General features: G+C 46.7%; 1 protein-coding gene across 1 annotated transcript in view; it reads left to right on the plus strand.

Annotated features, from left to right (window-relative positions):
- Window positions 1-22931, plus strand: part of LOC141171354 (neuronal acetylcholine receptor subunit alpha-7-like) — a 645132-nt gene that overhangs the window by 238006 nt on the left and 384195 nt on the right. The window contains exon 4 of the mRNA XM_073655206.1: window positions 13195-13304. Coding sequence (XP_073511307.1) covers window positions 13195-13304 — 110 coding nt within the window. The remainder of the gene's footprint in view (window positions 1-13194; window positions 13305-22931) is intronic.

Below are 22931 nucleotides of genomic sequence, written 5' to 3' on the forward strand. Positions count from 1 at the left end.
CACTATAAGAGACCCGCTCCTTTATAATGGGAACCCAATACACCTCCTTTATGTCTCTTCAAAGTGGTATTGGGTTGAGTCCAAATTTTTGGCAGCCCTTGCAGTCACTGCATGCGCAATAACCGTATAGGAGATCCACTCGTTAATAATGGGATCAACAAAGCATAGCCAGCTGATGGCTCTCTAACAATAGCGAGGGCCGACTGCTGGCCCTTTAAAAATAGTAAGGGCCGACTGATGACCCTATAAAAACAGGCTTTGTGACTTTCAGAGTCCCTCCATTATAAATGAAACAGGATGTGTCTGATGATATGTCACACACCACATGGCCAGATAAGGTTGTAAAATGTTAAAATGACATTTCCCGGTGAATGTATTTGTCTTAAAAAATACCGTAAAAAAAATAAAAAAATAAAAACACAGCAGGATATTTGTTTAGTATAAAAACCAGACTCGCCAATGTAATTTCAATGTAATCACATTGTTCAGCTCCTGCACCTCCTCCTCCAGTTCGGCCTCCATGTCCTAAATGACAACATCAGTCACAAGCTGAAAGCACTGCAGCACTGCCTTGGCCAAGCGACAACAGGCTGTGCTGAAGATAACATGCTTAATGTTTTGGTGACAAACCACCCACCGCTGCAGAGTTGTTGAAAGCTGTAACACAGCAGTCTGATCTGTGGCTCTCACCGCTGAACATACAGCCAGGCATGGTGATGTATGACAATGGGCAGAACCTGGCGATGGAGAAATGACAGCAGGAGTAGATACAGTTTCCTTCTATGCCAGTCCTTTCACCGAGCTAAAGAATATGGCTGTGGTGAAATACAACTCCCGCTGAGAAGCAGTTTCAAATTGAAAAACATTGGGCCCACCAGAGGATTTGATTCTGAGGGCTCACCTTTCTTCCCCGCTCAAGAGCCCCATAGCTGCTGCAAAGTTTGCGCTATCATGAACTCCCCTGATGGAGAAGCCAGGGCCCACTCGAGGATTCTCTGGTGGGACCGTCCAACACTGCCGAGAAGCAATCCTGGCTAAGAAAAGTGTGTGGAAAGGTTCCCGGACACTCTATGGCTGCTTTTTTTAATGTGGATTGAACGTGCTTAATTGCATGTTATTTCTGAAACCGCATTGCAGATCAGGCCATTGCCCAACTCTGTAGTCATGAAATGGCCAAAGAAAGATGTTTGTATGTCGAAGCACCACCGACAAGTGCGAGCTGATGTTGGATGGGCTGCCATTGCTTATGCTCCAAGCTGCATTAGAGGACTTCCTGGGAGAAATGACAGCTGGAGTAGATATGGTGTCCCAAGTCAGTTCTTTCACCGAGCTAAAAAATATGGCTGTGGTGAAATACAACTCTCACAAAAAGCTGTGGACTGGCTCCGTACCATCCCTGGCCACATTCACTTGTCCACGTGTTTATGGTTAGGCGGTCCTTCCTAGTAAGGGCACTGGGGAAGGCACGGGTAATGTTCTGGGACCCGCGCTTGTGGCAGGCGGAAACGATACCGAGAGAAATAGTGACGGCTGGGGACCGAGTATGGACACCTGGCTGCTGCCGCCATGAGGTTGTGAAAAGCTTCCGCCTCCACGAGCCTAAAAGGCCACATTTCAAGTGCAAGCAGCTGTCAAAAATTTGGCAGTATAGTATTGCTGCCTGTTTGGCTGGCTGCATACTTGCGCTTGCATTCCAAGGAATGGGGTAGGGACAACTGAATGCTGCACTGGGTCAAGGACATGGATGGTGATTGTTGCAAGTCTGCAATGACAGGTGCAGGGCGGGAGGCATATTCGCATGCGCCAAGGATCAGTTATGATGTGCACACTTTTAGGCAGTGACCTGAGAGTTAGAGATGCTTCCAGGGGTCCTACCCATGCTGTTCCCATGTCTTTTCAGTACTGTATGCATGTGTCTGATGATGTATCACACACCACATGGCCAGATAAGGATGTAAAATGTTAAAATGACATTTCCCAGTGAATGCATTTGTCTTGGTTGAAAGCAATGCCAAAGTGCAAAAATGCATCAAAAAGTCTATGTGTGAACATAGCCCAAGGTGTGGAGGAGCATTTTTGTTTTTGGTTATTTATTTTGCCTTAAATATAAAGATGTTCCTTAACATTTTTTCCCAGGAAAATCCATTTTGAGTCCGTAAAAGTGGTGTAATACCTCTGACAACATTGTTGACAGCAGTGACCTGGGCGTCAGAAATGCTGCCAGGGGTCCCCCATACTGATCCCATGTCATTTGAGCACTGTTCCCATCGATTTGGGCAATTTTTAGGCCCTCTGCAGACCGCCGGGGGGAGCCGCCGGAAAAATGCTCGAGTTTCCCATAAACTTACATTGGGCTCGTTACTCGGTCCAAGCACTCGAGCATTCCAATTTGCTCGACTCAAACAACGAGTACCCGAGCATTTTAGTGCTCGCTCATCACTAATCTCTATACATTAGTACATTTCTACTGTATATATCTGTATATAAGGAGTAAAATAAAAATCAGAGGGTTTTTTCCTATAAATTTACTAAAATATAATAAAAAACAATTTGCAATAATTATATATTTTTTTAAATAAACATTACAAATCAGGGTATATATACATATACAGTATATATACATGTGTATGTATAGATATATATATGTATATATACATACAGTACAGACCAAAAGTTTGGACACACCTTCTCATTTAAAGATTTTTCTGTATTTTCATGAGTATGAAAATTGTACATTCACACTGAAGGCATCAAAACTGTGAATTAACACATGTGGAATTATATACTTAACAAAAAAGTGTGAAACAACTGAAAATATACTGTATATATATTTGGTATCCCTGTAATCAAAACAACAATAGAGATTATTTACAGTGATCGGCAATAAAATAAATGTTGTTTTTTTTTTGTTAAATCCATAAGATTTAGCACAAATGTAACGCTCACATACATGTTTGGCAAAATGTCATTTAATCCTTTAACCCCTTCCCGAAATGGGTTTAGAAACAACAGTATCACTGTGCTTGATTGGCCAGCAAACTCACCTGATTCTCTCTTGGGTATTGTCAAGAGGAAGATGAGAGACACCAGACCCAACAATGCAGACCAGCTGAAGGCTGCTATCAAAGCAACCTGGGCTTCCATAACACCTCAGCAGTGCCACAGGCTGATCGCCTCCATTCCACGCTGCATTGATGCAAAAGGAGCCCCGACCAAGTACTGAGTGCATTTACTGAACATACATTTCAGTAGGCCAACATTTCGGATTTTAAAAACATTTTTCAAGCTGTTGTTATAAAGTATTCTAATTTACTGAGATAATGACTTTTGTGTTTTCATTGGCTGTAAGCCATAATCATCAACATTAACAGAAATAAACACTTGAAATAGATCACCCTGTTTGTAATGACTCTATATAATATATGAGTTTCACTTTTTGGCAAAGGATGGCAATGTTAAACAGCCAGCATATGCTTCTAACAGTAGTAAGTGGAACTGGGCTCTGCCTGCAACTGTTAACTCCCTAAAAGTCAATGTCAGTCGCTAACAGTGGCAATTAAAGCATGCATTCTAGGGGACACACCATTTCATGCGCCCATTGGCTCTTTCTGAAATGTGATTATGGGATGTTGATGGATTGCCATGACAGCCAGGAGCCTAATGAATGCCCCCATGCCAGCCATGACAATTTGTATTTTTTGCATATTTAGCTTTAGTGTTTATTGATACTATTTTGCGGTACATACATTTTGATTACTTTTCATTGCATTTTTTTAGGGAAGCCAAAATTGCAATTTTTGGCATATCAATTTTCTTTTCTTTTCATCATTTGGAGAACAGTCTAAATAAATTTCTATTTTGATAGATCAGCCCTTTTTGGACACGACTATACCAAATATATTTTTTGTGCTAATAGTGCAATTTAAATGCTGTTGTCAGTGATTGGCAGTGCAATATAAATGGTTAACGACAGCAATCGGAGCTGTAAAAGCTGATGCTTTTACAGACAGATCTGCTGCAAATGAAACCGGGCTCAGCTCCTGAGGCTGTTCCATACACCACACAGCCTGCTGTCATCAGAAATGTACATGATCGTTGAGTGGTGAAAATAAACTAGTTTGTCTTGCAAAAGAAAAAGACCTAATAAAATAAAGTTTACATAAAAAATTATGTCAGTTACAACTATGAAAGACCAAACAAAGAAAAAAAAATCATCGGGTTGTGCATCACAAAAATGTCATTGTGTATTTGCATGTTTATGTGTACGTGTGTTCTTTTTATGCGCCTGCGTGCATGTTTGTACTATGAATATATGTGTGTAATGTGTAAATCTTCTTGTAATGTATTAACATGCATAATTTATACTGTAAATGTGTGTGCATTTATGCAGGTAGGGCCTGACAGAAGGGGAGGCTCAGACACAAGTCCTACACAGGGACCTTTCACTGCCATTGTTTCACTGTCAGTGTCCTCCCCTATTGTTGTGTTACATGGGTCCTTACTAGAAGAGCAAATAAAAAAAAAAGAATGATATGTACAGATGTAGTGCGGAACCATAAAATCTTTTTCAACAAACTCATAGTATCATACCTTTATTATGGTGAGCATGACGTATCCATTCATGCAAGCCATGTATATGAGAACTATTATGGGTTTAATTGTTTAGGCTATTTAAGAATTCTGTCATTTAGTGGGAGTAAATTATTCCGTGTGAGAAATTAATTAACCACTATAGCTGATGACGGGATTCAGTTCTTCCACTTTCCACAAACTCTTTAATATCATAGCCAATTTGCTCTATAAAGTGTGGCCAAATACATTTGTTGAAAGCATTAATAGTAATTAACCTGCTGGGAGATGCTGATTTGGGCTCTGTTTAATGCTTGTTTATGTAGAAGCTAATGGTTCTTTCAGCTACGTTATGGTCCAATAAACCCTTTAATGATAAAAAAAACTAAAAAAGAAGGAAAAAAGCAGTATGGACATTTCTACTATATTTACTAAAGATAGGTTAGCAGCCCAATGATGCAGAAGAAATACTATGAGCGAGTAAGCAAAAAAGTGGAAAAGCAGAGGAATTTACAAGCCTTTCAGAACTTAGAGCTAGCAAAAACTTTTTAACTTTTGTTTTCCTAACGGTTAAGGGTCAATACCCATTGTGTAACAATTTTTCATTGTCATTTGTCATTGTGTGACAATTTGATATTCATTTTGTCTAGTATGTGACGCGCCCCTGGGCCTGCTGTGTCGTGCGGCATCGCGCGCACGGGGGCTTACCCGGAGCCGGATCAGATGGGGGTAGTAGTCTCGTGGCGGTGACCCGGTCCGTGCCCAGGGAGTCAAACTGAGCGGCAGTATTTTAGCGGTAGATGTTGGACGACTACGCCACCCGTTGAGTGCAGCCAGGGAGCTGCTGCTGCAGGGCAGACCGCTGAGGCCGGTGGTAGGATTGTGCAGCGTGATAGTATAACCCCCAACGGGAGGGGTATGGCCTCAGGGCAGCCGACGTGGATGATGGGGGTAGCAGGAACCACTCGGAGACGGTACTGTGTAGTTCAGGGTCTTTACTGGTGACAAAGATAGACCCTCCCGGAGTACTGGCTAGCGATTGGGGCCTGGTCAGTCCTTGAGCAGATGGGATCTCCCCTGGCCAGGCGGAGTTGTAGGCCTCCCAAACTAACGATACTCTTCTGGCTACCTTGCTAGAGGCGGTTATAAGTAGCCCACGTCCCTGAGTGTACCGTGTGGTGCTCACCCGTATGGCCGGTGACTCGGGGCCTTCGGGTTTCTGGGCCAGAGGACCTGCAATCCCCTGCCGGTCGGTTTCTGCTGCTGGATAGGAGTTAGTCCCCACAGCCTCGGACTCCGGGTCCGGTGATAACTTCTCAGTCAGGGTGAGCTCTGCAGCTGCCAGCCCCTGACTCCTTGTAACACTGCTCCCACAGAGCTCCTGTTGTTTCTTCCTATATGTGCTTCTTTTCTCTGCTTCTTCTCTACTCACTCACCCTGCCTCAGCCCTAGGTTTTTATAGGGGAAGTTCTTCCCCTCCCAGGACTGGGCAGGAGGTGTGGCATGCATAGGATCCCTGACCAAGAGACCTCCCACCTGCTCTCAGACATAACATTGCTGTTACTGTGGAAAACCAGACCCCTGGGGTGCCACATTCCCCCCTAGTGAAATTTAGTACTCCGGGACTAAACATATTTTAGAAAAACATAACAAGATATAACAATAACAATAAAGAAACACATAAAGGTGGTCACGGCATGTCCGTAACCGGGTGCAGTCTTTGAAGAAAGCAAGGTGTCCATTTCACCAAAACAGGGAGACGTAACCAGGTAGGGGTCTGTCCTGCCCCGAGTCCTTAACAGTCTTTAGTCCGTCCTGGGTTACGCTCCAACTATGTACAAAGGATTCCCGGTAAATCCACCAAGGACTCCTAAAAATAACTAGAAACACATAATTATACACAAGCAACAATAAACAGGTAACCACAAATAAAACAATTTATACACTTCAAATCCTCCAACGTGCGGGTAACTGGCCCCTAGTGGCCCTAGTGGACCTACGGAGCTGACTGTCTGGCCCTGAACTACAGGGTGTAGGAGCTGTTAAGGGTAAACTGGGCAGCGGTCTACGGGCCCTTTGGCTCACTAGGGATATGGCAGGCTCACTGCAAGCAGAGGGTTGATCCTCCTGGTCTGCTGGTGTGGGGTCTTCTGCCTCCTGGACCGGCTGTTCTTCCAGCTCTACCTGTTGCTCCGTAGGTGCTTGGGATGCTGGTTGGAGGAAGGTGAGTACGGGTACCACAACTGCACCATTGACTTGAGTCCAAGACCGAGGGAAGTCTCCGAGCACAGTATTAACCATGTCTTCCCTTTCCTCTACGGGTCGAGGGTCTTCTTGTTCCTCTTCAGGGTTCCGTAGCTGTTCGGGACACTTCTTCAGGTGATCCCGGGATACAATGGTTGTGGTTTCCCCTCCGTCTTTACTGATGGTACAGACCTTTGGGTTGTCGTGGCTTGAGGGCAGTACGGTGTACGGGTCCTTCTCCCAACTTGTGGAGCCGTCTTTTTCTCTTCAAGACCTGCTCTCCGGGTACCAGGGGAACAGCGGGAGCATACTGGTTGTAAGTTTTCTCTTGTCTTTCCCTAGCCTGACAGAGACTTCGCTCCACGCTCTCCTGTACTCTCCGGTACTGCTGCTGCCTCTCTGTGTCCCAGTCTGCTTCTGGTGAAGTGTCCTCAGGTGTCAGGACTCCCATTTCCAGGTCAACAGGTAACTTACCAGGTCTCGCCCTCATTAGGTAAGCCGGGGTACAGTTGGTGGAACCTACCGGGATGTGGTTGTATAGGTCCACCAGATCGGGCAGCTTCTCAGGCCACAGACTGCGTTCTTCCAGGGGCAACGTTTTCAGAAGATCCATTACCACCTGGTTCATTTTCTCACAAAGTCCATTAGTTTGCGGATGATAGGGTGTCGTCCTTATCTTCCGGCAGCCATACAGAGTGCAGAATTCTTGGAAGACCTCCGCTTCAAAGGCAGGTCCCTGGTCTGTCAACACTTGGTCCGGGTACCCGTGTGGACGGCAGAAATGCTGCTGGAAGGCTCTCGCTGCTGTTCGAGCTGTTAAATCCTTGACGGGGACGACAACCAAGAACCGGGAGTAGTGATCCACGATGGTTAGTGCGTAGACGTAGCCACTTCTGCTTGGGGTCAGTTTTACATGATCCAAGGCTACCAGTTCCAACGGCTGCCGGGTGACGATGGACTGCAGGGGAGTCTTCTGGCTGGCACGGTCCTTCCTTCTTAGGTTGCACGGGCCACAGTCTCTGCACCACCTCTCGATGGTTCCCCTCATGCCTACCCAGTGGAACCGCTCGCGCAGCAGGAACTCCAGCTTCTTCCATCCGAAGTGTCCAGCCCTGTCGTGGTATGCCTCCATCACCATGGCTGCGTCTCTTCGCGGCACCACTACTTGCCAGATTAGTTCATGCGTCCGGGAGTTAACCATTCTGCGGCACAACTTCCCCTTATAAAGGAACAGTCGACTCTTCTCAGCCCACAGTTGCTTGGCTTCCTCCGGAGCGTCTGGGTCAAGGCGAGCCTCTGGCCGAGTCAGCATCTCCTTCACCAGTCGGACGGCAGGGTCACTGTCTTGCGTTTCCTCCCAGTTGTAGTGAGGCAAGGGGTTAAACGTAGCGGCTTGCTTACTCCTTACCCGGTGGGAATACTGGATAGTCCCATGCGGGTGGAACGCAGGGAGTTCGACTTCTTCCAGTCCCTCTGGATCTTCTCCTACGTCCGGTAGGTTTGGCATCCTGGACAGGGCGTCCGCGTTGGTATTGGAGCGTTCTGCCCGGTATTTGATTGTGAACTCATAGTTGGACAGACGGGCCATCCATCTCTGCTCTAGGGCACCGAGTCTTGCTGTGTCCAGGTGTGTCAACGGGTTGTTATCCGTGTACACGACGAACCGGGAAGAAGCGAGGTAGTGCTTAAAGCGTTCGGTGACTGCCCACACCACTGCCAGGAACTCTAGCTTAAATGAGCTGTAATTCTCAGGGTTTCTCTCGGTGGGTCGCAGTTTTCGGCTGGCGTAAGCGATTACTCGTTCTTTCCCCTGCTGGATCTGGGACAGCACGGCTCCTAGCCCGATGTTACTTGCGTCGGTGTAGAGGATAAAGGGCTGGCTGTAATCCGGGTACGCCAGGATTTCATCCCCCGTGAGGGCCATCTTCAGCTGGCGGAAGGACTCCTCTTCCAACTTCTCCCATCTGAAGGGCGGCTTCTGGTTCTTGGCCTTCCGGGACTGGCCTATCAGGAGGTCCTGCATAGGAGCTGCCTTTTTGGTGAAACCGGGGATGAACCTGCGGTAGTAGCCTACCAACCCGAGGAACTGCCGCACTTCCTTTACACTGGAGGGACTTGGCCATTCCTTAATTGCGGTGATCTTATCAGGGTCGGGAGCCACTCCGTCAGCGCTCACCACGTGTCCCAGGTACTGCACCTTTGGTTTCAGGAGGTGACACTTGGAGGGTTTCACCTTTAGGCCGTAGCTTGCCAGAGCTTCGAACACTTCCGCCAGGTGTTTCAGGTGGTCCTCATAAGTCTTAGAATATACGATGACATCGTCCAGGTACAACAGGACCGTCTCGAAGTTTCTATGGCCCAGACAGCACTCCATTAATCGTTGGAAGGTTCCTGGTGCGTTGCAGAGTCCGAACGGCATGCAGGTAAACTCGCTAAGTCCCATCGGGGTGGTGAATGCGGTCTTCTCCCGGTCCGCCTCTGCTACAGGAACCTGCCAGTACCCACTAGTGAGATCCAAGGTAGAGAAGAAGTTAGCAGATCTTAAAGCAGCCAAAGACTCCTCTATCCTTGGTAAGGGGTACGCATCCTTGTGTGTGATACGGTTGATTTTCCGGTAATCTACACACATCCTCATGGTGTTGTCTTTCTTTTTGACTAAGACTAGTGGAGCTGCCCAGGGGCTACAGCTATCCCTGATCACCCCAGCCTCCTTCATGTCTCTAAGCATCACCTTGGCGTGTTGGTAGTGTGCAGGGGGTACGGGTCGATACCTCTCTTTTATGGGAGGATGGTCTCCCGTGGGGATGTGGTGTTCTACCCCCTTGACTCGCCCGAAGTGTAACGGGTGTTTACTAAACACTCTCTCGTACTCTTGAACCACCCGATAGACTCCCTGTTTCTGATGTGAGGGAGTGGAGTCAGTACCCAAATGTAGTTGCTGACACCAGTCCTCCATTGTTTTCTTAGAGCCGTTACCTTCCTCCGGGTGAGATGGAGGCAAGGGTTGCACAGATTGTATAGCACTTTGGTTAATGGTATATAATTTGGCTAGCGTGGCATACCGGGGCAGGTACACTTCCCTCTTCCCGATATTGATTATGCGAACGGGCACCCTCCCATGGCGTACATTAACCACCCCCCGTGCTGTCAAGATGGTGGGCCTACTGTCTGAGTAAACTGGTTCTACCATTGCCTGGTAATCTCTACCTCTCAGACCAATAGCTGCCCGGCACCAAATCATCATTTCACTTTTTGGGGGCATGGCAATAGGGAAAGGGTCACACATTCTCACGCTACCAATCTCACCGCCGGAGAGTTCCACCTGTTGCCGTCGCATCAGTGCCCGGATCTCTTTTTGGAGCACTCGCTGCTCGCCGGAGCTGGCGTTCTTGGCAACCTGCTGTAAAAGGAAAATCACCTCTGCAAGACAATTTTCAATTACATTAGTTCCTAGAGTTATCTTTGGGTGACTCTCGTGTTTGTCAATGTCTACAATGATCAGTCCCTGTGCTGCCAGTTCAACTCTACCAATTTTAATGGTCACCTCTTTAAATCCGATCTGTGGCACGGGCTGACCATTGCTGGCGATGATACTCAAGTCGTCGTCAGGGTAGCAGGTAATATCCGAGTCATTCCAGTACTGCTTGAAGAGCACGTACGGGATGGTGGTAACCTGTGACCCGGTGTCCAGTAGGGCACTCATAGGAATGCCATCCAGTACCACAGGCAAGACTGGACGTCCTCCCACATATTTGTTGCGCCAGTTTGATGGGCCTGATGATCTTTTTCCTAGGGGTTGGCCCTTTACCCTAGGTTGTGCCAGTTTAAAGGACAGTACCTTGCCATATGTCCGGGTTGATTACAGCGGCGGCAGATGGGTCGTCCGTCCTCGTTGTATCGGTCGCTGGGTCTTCCTCTGGCCGGTGGGGTCCTCCTTGGTCGACGCCACGGGATGTCCTCCGGTCCGGATGCCAGCTGGATCTTCCCTGGAGTGGAAACCTGTAAAGACTGCACAGTTCGGGTTAGCGCAGCAACGCTTTTAGCTAGCTCTTGGACCTGATGGTGCAGGTCTGGAGCCGAGTCATTGTTCAAAGCCTGCGCATCAGCTCCCACAGGCCCTGCCGACAAGGGCGCCGCCTCCTGGTGGTAGGTGGTAGTGGGGCGTCTGTGGGTCACAACGCCACCTGGTGCCGGTTCTCGGAGCACCCGGATGGCTCTGTCCTTGAACTGTGCAAATACCAGATGAGGGTCCTGTAAGGCCATTGCCCGCAACTGGGTTCGGTGGGCATTGCAATATAAACCCTCTATAAATTGTTCAGTTAACAGCCTGTCCTCGTCTCCCACGCCGTCAGGGTCGGTCTGCTTAATGGCTCTCAGGGCCTCTTGTAGGTTCAGGGCATAGTCCCTTATACTCTCATGTGCCCGCTGTTTGCACCCGTAGAATCTAAGCTTGATCTCGGCTGAGGTGCGGGTATCAAAGGTGTCCCTCAGCCGGGTTAGTATCCCTGCGACAGTCCTCCCCCCAGGTGGCCAGGACTTTACCTCCCTTTGGGCTGCCCCGGTTAATTGGGCCACCAGGATGCTTACTTTTTGCTCTTCTGTGAGGGGGTACACCTGGAAGAGGCTATCCAGTTTTTCTCTAAAGTCCTGCAGGGTATGTGACTCCCCTGAGTACTGGGGTAGCCAGGCTGCCCCCGGGATATAGGGCATGGTGAAAGGCATGACCGCAACAGCGGTGGCGCTGGCGGGGGTTGGAGCGGTGAAGCTCTCCTCCGTATCCGACATCCTTCTCCCCCCTAGTGGACCGTGGCCTACCTTGCGATGATCCTCTTCCGTAGGCCGCGGCTCCGCAGTGGATCGTCAGGGTTGAGGACCTTCCGTCGCGCTCCTGTGACGTCGGCGTCTGCTGGGCTCCTTCCAGGACCTTACGCAACGTCCGGACGTGAGGCGGGGCTTCAGTTCTCGCGCGTTTTCGGAGTCCACGCCCCTCTTCTTCCCGCGCGGCGTCCTCAAGATGGCGTCCAATGGCGGGAAAACTCCACGGATGGCGGGAAGAAGGCCGAAGATGGCGCCGGATGGCGGGAAAACTCCACCGATGGCGGGAAGAAAGCGGAAGATGGCGCCGGATGGCGGGAATCTTCACCACGGGTAAGTTTTCACAGTCTTTTTCAGGCACGCAGTACCCGGTGGTTGCGGGCACGAGATCCTGCCGACTACGCCAAAAGTTGACGCGCCCCTGGGCCTGCTGTGTCGTGCGGCATCGCGCGCACGGGGGCTTACCCGGAGCCGGATCAGATGGGGGTAGTAGTCTCGTGGCGGTGACCCGGTCCGTGCCCAGGGAGTCAAACTGAGCGGCAGTATTTTAGCGGTAGATGTTGGACGACTACGCCACCCGTTGAGTGCAGCCAGGGAGCTGCTGCTGCAGGGCAGACCGCTGAGGCCGGTGGTAGGATTGTGCAGCGTGATAGTATAACCCCCAACGGGAGGGGTATGGCCTCAGGGCAGCCGACGTGGATGATGGGGGTAGCAGGAACCACTCGGAGACGGTACTGTGTAGTTCAGGGTCTTTACTGGTGACAAAGATAGACCCTCCCGGAGTACTGGCTAGCGATTGGGGCCTGGTCAGTCCTTGAGCAGATGGGATCTCCCCTGGCCAGGCGGAGTTGTAGGCCTCCCAAACTAACGATACTCTTCTGGCTACCTTGCTAGAGGCGGTTATAAGTAGCCCACGTCCCTGAGTGTACCGTGTGGTGCTCACCCATATGGCCGGTGACTCGGGGCCTTCGGGTTTCTGGGCCAGAGGACCTGCAATCCCCTGCCGGTCGGTTTCTGCTGCTGGATAGGAGTTAGTCCCCACAGCCTCGGACTCCGGGTCCGGTGATAACTTCTCAGTCAGGGCGAGCTCTGCAGCTGCCAGCCCCTGACTCCTTGTAACACTGCTCCCACAGAGCTCCTGTTGTTTCTTCCTATATGTGCTTCTTTTCTCTGCTTCTTCTCTACTCACTCACCCTGCCTCAGCCCTAGGTTTTTATAGGGGAAGTTCTTCCCCTCCCAGGACTGGGCAGGAGGTGTGGCATGCATAGGATCCCTGACCAAGAGACCTCCCACCTGCTCTCAGACATAACATTGCTGTTACTGTGGAAAACCAGACCCCTGGGGTGCCACATATGTATCAGGATCCTGAAGCCCTAACTGCACTTTTCAATATAATTGTAATAAAAAAATATACCAATCAAATGAGGTTTTTTTCTAATGCCAGTTAATGTCAGATGTATGAAATTGTATAGGCACCTAGTTGCATATGCATGGCTTTATGTTCTATAGTGCTACCAAATGTAAACCTACATAGAAATGACCACTTTTGTACTATTTATTCTACAGTACTGGAATGACTTCTACTTGACATGGGACCAAGCAGAGCACCCTGGAGTACAAACACTTCGTTTTCCTTCTGATCAAATTTGGGTTCCTGATATTTTGTTATACAACAGGTAAAATTATCTTCTGGCATAGTCATGTTTCTTAGACTTATTAAAGGGGTTGTCTCAAGATGAATCTTCAGGAGCGCACTGTTTGCCTAAAAATTTACAGTTCAGATCACTGGCTTGGTCGCACCACTGGCTCAAACTGAGCTCTCTCCCAGGTTGCCAGAAGAGGCAAATTTACCTCTGCAGCACAGAAGAAGCACAGTGGGGCTAATCCAACTAGCTTCAGAACAGCACGAGCAGGCTGTAAAGCGTAGAGCTTGCTCGAGCCACCCGCTCCTTGCCTATGTAACCAGCTACCCTAGTGTTTGCAAACCTAAGCAACGAGCTATTTACTATAAAAGTAAAAATCCCTTTTTACATGAGAATGGAGAGCATTTTTAATAAGGGTTGAAATAGCAAAGTTGCTTTTTTAAAAGCACTTTGCAAATGTACCCATTGATGAACTTAAGACAACCCCTTGAAATAAATCTGTTTAAGTTATTTCATGAACAAAACCCCTTTCCACATGTTCTATTAAAAAACAATGTCAATGAGAAGGCTACCCATGTCAGGACACACCTCTATGAACCAGAATAGAATGACAATGTCTAAGAGCCATCTGAATGACCACCATGAAATGCAACATTTACAATGTGAGACTTCGGAAAAAAGTTAAATAAGTCTCAAAGAATAAAATCAAATCATCAAACAGCCTAACTGTTATCATAAAATTCTAAAGAAAAAGGTGTTCATCCAGCAGTCTCTATATCAAAACAAAAAAATCTAAAACTTCACATTTAATTGGATTACCATTAAAAACTGGGAAAAATAACAATGTGTCCAGACTAGTGTTGAGCCACCCCCGTAGTGTTCGGGTTCGGTTCGGTTCGTCGAACACCGGGATGTTCGAGGAACTGTTCGTCGAACTGTTCGTCGAACACCTTAGAACACCGTCGAACACCGTTAAAACCAATGGCAGGCAAACAAAAACACATAGAAACACATAGAAAACACCTTCAAAGGTGTCCAAAAGCTGACAAACTGCTCAGAAGACGCTTTCTTTAAAAAAGCCGGCCGGCAGTTCAGCAGCGGCATACACCGGTACCCGACAATTTAGACAAGAAGGAATAGAGCCTCACACATAGATTAGATAGATAGAAACATGTCAGTCACATATATATGAAGTACAGTGACAGTGTTGCTTACTGTACTTGTCATTTAGTGTAAAGGATTTATTAAAAAATATAATAGTGTTTTCATGCACTGTCTCTTTAAAAAAGCCGGCCGGCAATTCAGCATCTGTACCCGACAATTTATAACAGACAGAATAGAGCTTCACACATAGATTAGATAGATAGAAACATGTCAGTCACATATATATGAAGTACAGTGACAATGTTGCTTACTGTACTTGTCATTTAGTGTAAAGGATTTATTAAAAAAAATAATAGTGTTTTCATGCACCGTCTCTTTAAAAAAGCCAGCCGGCAATTCAGCATCTGTACCCGACAATTTATAACAGACAGAATAGAGCTTCACACATAGATTAGATAGATAGAAACATGTCAGTCACATATATATGAAGTACAGTGATAGTGTTGGTTACTGTACTTGTCATTTAGTATTAAAATAAAGGATTTATTATTAAAAAAATTGGCGTGGGGTTCCCCTTAATTTTAGTCTCTAGCGGAGGTTAAGCAGACAGCTGGGGCAGATGTTTGAAGCCTGGGAAGGGGGTAATACCCACGGAGCTTCCCAGGCTACTAATATCAGCCCCCAGCTGAATACATAGCCTTTACTAGCTATTAAAATGGGGGACCCCCCAAAAAAATGACGTGGGGTCCCCCCTAATTTAATAGCTAGCAAAGGCTAGGCAGACAGCTGGGGGCTGATATTAATAGCCCAGGAAGGGAGCCATGAATATTGGCCCCCTCCCAGGCTAGAAACACCAGCCGTCAGCCGCCCCAGAAATGGCGCATTCATAGGATGCGCCAATTCTGGCACTTAGCCTCGCTCTTCCACGCTGCCCTGTAGCGGTGGCAGGGGGTAATAGGGCTGGGGTTGATGTCAGCTTATAATGCCAGCTGACATCAAGCCCAGGTTAGTAATGGAGAGGCGTCTATAAGACACCCCATTACTAACCCCATAGTCAAAGTTAAAAGAAAACACAAACACCCAGAATAAAGTCCTTTAATTGAAATAAAGACACAATCCTTTATTGTTCTAAATTAAACCATACTTACCATCACGCCCATTCCAGCTGAAGCCAACGATCTCCTGCAATAAAAGAAAAATAATAAAGCAACATCATCCTTACCTTTCCATGGTTCCCACGACAGCTTCAGCTCTGCTACATCGAGATGACAGGCTGGACCGCAGCAGAACGCTGCCATCCAGCCTGTCATCCCGCAGACACTGAGAAGCGCAGGCATGCTTGCGCTCTGCAGTGTCTGGCTGTGACGGCATAAAGATGAGACGAGTTCATGTCCAATGAACTCGGCGCACCTCATGCACGTCACTGACAGCGTGGGAAAATTCTCACGCTGAAGCGCTGAGTGCAGGAGAATTCTCCCACGCTGTCAGTGACGTGCATAAGGTGAGCTCATGTCCAATGAACTCAGCTCACCTCCTGAAAGCTTGGGCCTCCCTGCGCTGCGGATTCCAGCCCCCAGCTGCCTAGTTGTACCTGGCTGGACACAAAAACAGGGCGAAGCCCCACGTCAATTTTCTTTAAATTATTTCATGAAATAATTAAGAAAAAAAGGGCTTCCCTATATTGTTGTGTCCGGCCAGGTACAAATAGGCAGCTGATGGTTGGGGGCAGCCCGTTCCTGCCTGCTGCACCTGACTGGACACAAATATAGTGCGAAGCCCCACGTCAATTTTTTTTTAATTATTTCATGAATTTCCTGAAATAATTTAAAAAAATTGAAGTGGGGCTTCGCACTATATTTGTGTCCAGCCAGGTACAGCAGGCAGGAATGGGCTGCCCCCAACCACCAGCTGCCTATTTGTACCTGGCTGGACACAACAATATAGGGAAGGCCTTTTTTTCTTAATTATTTCATGAATTTCATGAAATAATTAAAAAAAATTGAAGTGGGGCTTCGCACTATATTTGTGTCCAGCCAGGTACAGCAGGCAGGAACGGGCTGCCCCCAACCACCAGCTGACTATTTGTACCTGGCCGGACACAACAATATAGGGAAGGCCTTTTTTTCTTAATTATTTCATGAATTTCATGAAATAATTAAAAAAAAAATACGTGGGGCTTCGCCCTATTTTTGTGTCCAGCCAGGTACAACTAGGCAGCTGGGGGCTGGAATCTGCAGCGCAGGGAGGCCCAAGCTTTCTGGGCCCCCCCCGCTGCAAATTGCAGTCCGCAGCCACCCCGGAAAATGGCGCGTTCATAGAAGCGCCATCTTCTGGCGCTGTACCCAACTCATCCAGGGCCCTGGTGCGGTGGCTCACTGGGTAATAAAGGGGTTAGGGCCAGCTTGGTATTATCAGCTGGCCCCAAGCCCAAAATTCATGGGGTCACGCCAGTATTAGACATGACCGCCATGAATTTCTAGTAAAGTATTTAAAAAAAACACAACACCCAGAATAAAGTCCTTTAATTGAAATAAACACACAATTCTTTATTGTTCTAAATTAAACTATACTTACCATCACGCCCATTCCAGCTGAAGCCAACGATCTCCTGCAATAAAAGAAAAATAATAAACCAACCTCATCCTTACCTTTCCATGGTTCCCACGACAGCTTCAGCTCTGCTACATCGAGATGACAGGCTGGACCGCAGCAGAACGCTGCCATCCAGCCTGTCATGCCGCAGACACTGAGAAGAGCAGGCATGCTTGCGCTCCTCAGTGTCTCGCTGTGACGGCATCCAGATGAGCCGAGGTCATGTCCAATGAACTCGGCTCACCTCATGCACGTCACTGACAGCGTGGGAAAATTCTCACGCTGAAGTGCTGAGTGCAGGAGAATTCTCCCACGCTGTCAGTGACGTGCATGAGGTGAGCTCATGTCCAATGAACTCAGCTCACCTCATGCACCTCACTGACAGCGTGGGAAAATTCTCCTGCACTCAGCGCTTCAGCGTGAGAATTCTCCCACGCTGTAAGTGACGTGCATGAGGTGAGCCGAGTTCATTGGACATGACCTCGGCTCATCTTTATGCCGTCACAGAGAGACAATGTGGAGCGCAAGCAAGCCTGCGCTTCTCAGTGTCTGCGGGATGACAGGCTGGATGGCGGCGTTCTGCTGCGGTCCAGCCTGTCATCTCGATGTAGCAGAGCTGAAGCTGTCGTGGGAACCATGGAAAGGTAAGGATGAGGTTGCTTTATTATTTTATTTTTATTACAGGAGATCATTGGCTTCAGCTGGAATGGGCGTGACGGTAAGTATGGTTTAATTTAGAACAATAAAGAATTGTGTCTTTATTTCAATTAAAGGACTTTATTCTGGGTGTTTGTGTTTTTTTTAACTTTGACTATGGGGTTAGTAATGGGCGTGTCTTATAGACGCCTCTCCATTACTAACCTGGGCTTGATGTCAGCTGGCATTATAAGCTGACATCAACCCCAGCCCTATTACCCCCTGCCACCGCACCAGGGCAGCGTGGAAGAGCGAGGCTAAGTGCCAGAATTGGCGCATCCTATGAATGCGCCATTTCTGGGGCGGCTGACGGCTGGTGTTTCTAGCCTGGGAGGGGGCCAATATTCATGGCTCCCTTCCTGGGCTATTAATATCAGCCCCCAGCTGTCTGCCTAGCCTTTGCTAGCTATTAAATTAGGGGGGACCCCACGTCATTTTTTTGGGGGGGTCCCCCATTTTAATAGCTAGTAAAGGCTATGTATTCAGCTGGGGGCTGATATTAGTAGCCTGGGAAGCTCCGTGGGTATTACCCCCTTCCCAGGCTTCAAACATCTGCCCCAGCTGTCTGCTTAACCTCCGCTAGAGACTAAAATTAAGGGGAACCCCACGCCAATTTTTTTAATAATAAATCCTTTATTTTAATACTAAATGACAAGTACAGTAACCAACACTATCACTGTACTTCATATATATGTGACTGACATGTTTCTATCTATCTAATCTATGTGTGAAGCTCTATTCTGTCTGTTATAAATTGTCGGGTACAGATGCTGAATTGCCGGCCGGCTTTCTTAAAGAGACGGTGCATGAAAACACTATTATTTTTTTTAATAAATCCTTTACACTAAATGACAAGTACAGTAAGCAACACTGTCACTGTACTTCATATATATGTGACTGACATGTTTCTATCTATCTAATCTATGTGTGATTCTCTATTCCTTCTATTCTAAATTGTTGGGTACAGATGCTGAATTGCCGGCCGGCTTTTTTAAAGAGACGGTGCATGAAAACACTATTATTTTTTTTGATAAATCCTTTACACTAAATGACAAGTACAGTAATCAACACTGTCACTGTACTTCATATATATGTGACTGACATGTTTCTATCTATCTAATCTATGTGTGATTCTCTATTCCTTCTATTCTAAATTGTCGGGTACCGCTGCTGAATTGCCGGCCGGCTTTTTTAAAGAGATGGTGCATGAAAACACTATTATTTTTTTTGATAAATCCTTTACGCTAAATGACAAGTACAGTAAGCAGCACTTTCACTGTACTTCGTATATATGTGGCTGACATGTTTATATCTATCTAATCTATGTGTGAAGCTCTATTCTTTCGGTTCTAAATTGTCGGGTACCGGTGTATGCCGCTGCTGAATTGCCGGCTTTTCATGTTTCACTGTTGGCACTGTTCCCATCGATTTGGGCAATCACTGTAATGCCACAACCACCATGGCTGTGGCATTACAGTGAGTGGCAGACAATCCCTGCATGATTGGTGCTCTAAATAGCGCCAGACATGCAGGACACGCTTTTGGTGCACGAACAGTTATCGAACATAACCTCGAACAGCCGAATTTTTTGCAAATCGTTCGGGTTCGTCGAACAACTCGAACACCGCCCAAAACAGCTCGAATTTGAGATTGGCGAACAGTTCTAGTCGAACACCGCTCATCTCTAAGTCCAGACATCTGGTCTATGCATTTCAAGAAAAACGCTCTTACTCATTGAATCAAGCTCGAAACCCGCAGAACAGACTTCTGGACACCTACTGCCATGATTTTATTTTTCCAGGTAATCCAATTAAATGTAAAGTTTATTTATTTTTTTAATATATATAGTGGCTGCTGGATGAACCTCCTTTTCTCCTGATTTTTTTTTGATATTTTTGTTTATTTTGCTTGTTAAAATTCATAGTCGCCTATTTCTTATTCAGAATTATGGTTATAATTCTATATATGGAATATTAGAAGTATAATCTAGAAATTATGATACTAACTTTTTAGTAGGTGTTGTTTGCTATTCAAATACATTAATCTGGAATATGGTAATTTATTTAACACTTATTATCATTCTAAAGCTTTGCCTTGTTAATTTGCATTTGTTTTAGTTTCCATATATGCTACTGTTTATTAATAATTGTTAGCATGGTTTTTATTATCCTCATCCTTCCGATCTCTGTGGTAGTATTACCTTATGTCTAGGAGCATTTTAAAATGAAGAAATTAGCTAAGATTCTTTTACATTCCATATACGAGCTGTGAAGATATAAAGTAATAATCGGCTCAAAACCTCGTTGTCTATCTCTATGACCATAACACATCTATAAAACATTTGAAAATACAAATTGTTTACTTGTAGGGTAAAATGATTATACAGCTTTATGTAATGTCCTTCCTTTTCAATGCTTTCTGATATCTTGGTCGTAAAACACTTCTGAAAATCTGTGAGTCATATAGTTATTACAGTTTATAATAAGAGTTGCTGAAAAAATGTCCAGATATAGAACTAAAGTCGTACTTTACAATATCACAACCACAGATATGTAAGATAAGGTGGAGACTGAGATCATGGATTCAGATGTATAAACTATTCCCTTAGGGAACAATGTATTTAATTTACCTCCACATATAACACTATAGGTGTAGTTCCATTGAATGGAAGACTTAAAGAGCCCTAGAGCCTTCTGTTTCTAAATGAATCTGGTTCCCAATTAAATACTGCTTAAATTGTGGTTTTGCTTGTGTTTTTTATCTAGGAATCATGCCTATTATCATGGCCAACACTAGGACTTAGCGAACCCGGGCAAGTGCCAGGGCCTACGGCGCCAAGGGGCCCACTATGCCCAGTATTCAATTGGCATGTACAGTATGATGTGTATGGTGGATGTGCGCACTGCATGTATGGAAAAGGCTGAGAAACTGAAACCAATCCACAGTGGTGTATCTTGTGGGTCCCAATGCAAATTCTCTCCAACAGGGCCCCTAACTATTATGAGTCTATAATAGTGTTCGTCTCATATGGGCTAAAAGGACTGTTGTGGCCCCTTAGGATTTAGAGCCCATTTGCGACTGCAACCCCTGCACCTACTATAGTTACTTCCCCTGCATACATAGTAGATGCCGCCTGTGTTATATGACTAGCACCGAAGTCTAACCTGCGATTGGAGCTAGCGCTGATTGCAGCAGTTTAACCTTTCAGACATGGATATTAAGGGCTTTCTCTCCGAGAAAACCCATACGATTATGCTGATGAGACTCTGATCAGAGTTGGATCAGAGTGTGATAATTTTTTCAGCGGATCACTCGGTCCAAGGAAAAGATCGGACATATTATTATTTATTATTATCATTAATATTATTTATTTATTTATTATTATAGCGCTATTTATTCCATGGCACTTTACATGTGAAAAAGGAGTATACATACAAGAACAATTACAATAATCTTGAACACAATGTGACAGCGACTGGTACAGGAGGAGCGAGGATCCTGCCCGCGAGGGCTCACAATCTACAAGGGATGGGTGAGGATACAGTAGGTGAGGGTAGAGCTGGTCGTGCAGCGGTGTTTACTGCAGGTTGTAGGCTTGTCGGAAGAGGTGGGTCTTCAGGCTCCTTTTGAAAGTTTCCACGGTCGACTAGAGTCTGATGTGCTGGGGTAGAGAGTTCCAGAGTAGGGGGGAAGCACGGGAGAAATCTTGTATGCGATTGTGGGAGGAGGAGATAAGAGGGGAGCAGTGAAGTAGTGAAGGAGATCTTGTGAGTATCGGAGGTGGCGTGCAGGTATGTAATGGGAGGCTAGGTCAGAGATATATGGAGGAGATAGGTTGTGAATGGCTTTGTATGTCATGGTTAGGGTTTTGAACTGGATTCTCTGAGCAATGGGGAGCCAGTGAAGATATTGACAGAGAGGAGAGGCCGGGGAATAGCGGGGGGACAGGTGGATTAGTCGGGCAGCAGCGTTTAGGATGGATTGGAGGGGTGCGAGAGTGTTGGAAGGGAGGCCACAGAGCAGTAGGTTGCAGTAGTCAAGGCGGGAGATGATGAGGGTGTGCACTAGTGTTTTTGCAGATTCATGGTTGAGGAATATGCGGATCCGGGAGATATTTTTGAGTTGGAGTCAGCAGGAAGTGGAAAGGACTTGGATATGTGGTTTGAAGGAGAGTTCAGAGTCCGGAGTTACCCCAAGGCAGCGAACTTGAGGGACTGGGGAGAGTGGCCAGCCATTGACGTTGATAGGTCTGTTGGGGGGGTGAATGAGATGGCAGAAAGATGATTAATTCTGTTTTGTCCATGTTAAGTTTAAGAAATCTAGCAGAGAAGAAGGATGAAATAGCAGACAGAAATTGTGGGGTTTTGGTTAGTAAGGAGGTGATATCGGGTCCAGAGAGGTAGATCTGTGTGTCATCAGTATAGAGGTGATAATGAAAGCCATGAGACTCTATGAGCTGTCCCAGGCCTAAGGTGTAGATGGAGAAGAGCAGGGGTCCTAGAACTGAACCTTGGGGGACACTGACAGATAGGGGGCGAGATGAGGAGGTGGTGTGTGAGTGGGAGACATTGAATGTCCTGCCTGTTAGGTATGAGGAGATCTAGGATAGGGCCAAGTCTGTGATGCCGAGAGATGAGAGAGTTTGTAGTAAGAGGGAATGGTCCACTGTGTCGAAGGCAGATGACAGGTCTAGGAGGAAGAGGACAGAGTAGTGTCGCTTAGATTTGGCGGTTAGTAGGTCATTGGAGACTTTAGTCAGTGCAGTTTCAGTAGAATAGTGCAATCGGAAACCAGATTGTAGGCGGTCGAAGAGGGAGCAGGAGGAGAGGTGGGAGGACAGCTCAGAATGGACGTGTTGTGCCAGTAGTTTTGAGGCATAGGGGAGAAGTGATATGGGGCGGTAGCTAGTCAGAGAGGATGAATCAAGGGAGGGCTTTTTGAGGATGAGTGTGATTGAGGCATGTTTGAAGCATGAGGGGAAGACACCAGTTGTTATTGATAGGTTGAAGAGGTGGGCTAGGGCTGGGATGAAGATAGTGGTAAGGTTTGGGATGAGGTGGGACGGGATTGGGTCAAGTTTACAGGTGGTGAGGTATGATTTGGAGAGTAAAGAGGAAACTTGATCTTCCGTAATGGTGCAGAAGGTGGTTTTGAGGAGGAGGGTTGAGTAGGTGTGGGGAGGGGCTGTGGGGACTTTAGGCAAAAGCTTTGTCTGATGGTGTCAATCTTCTGCTTGAAGAATGAGGCAAAGTCTTCAGCTGAAATAAG

Source organism: Phyllobates terribilis, unplaced genomic scaffold, assembly GCF_046119375.1.
Source record: "Phyllobates terribilis strain yellow unplaced genomic scaffold, ASM4611937v1 Scaffold_1__5_contigs__length_1240528914, whole genome shotgun sequence".
Lineage (NCBI taxonomy): Eukaryota > Metazoa > Chordata > Amphibia > Anura > Dendrobatidae > Phyllobates > Phyllobates terribilis.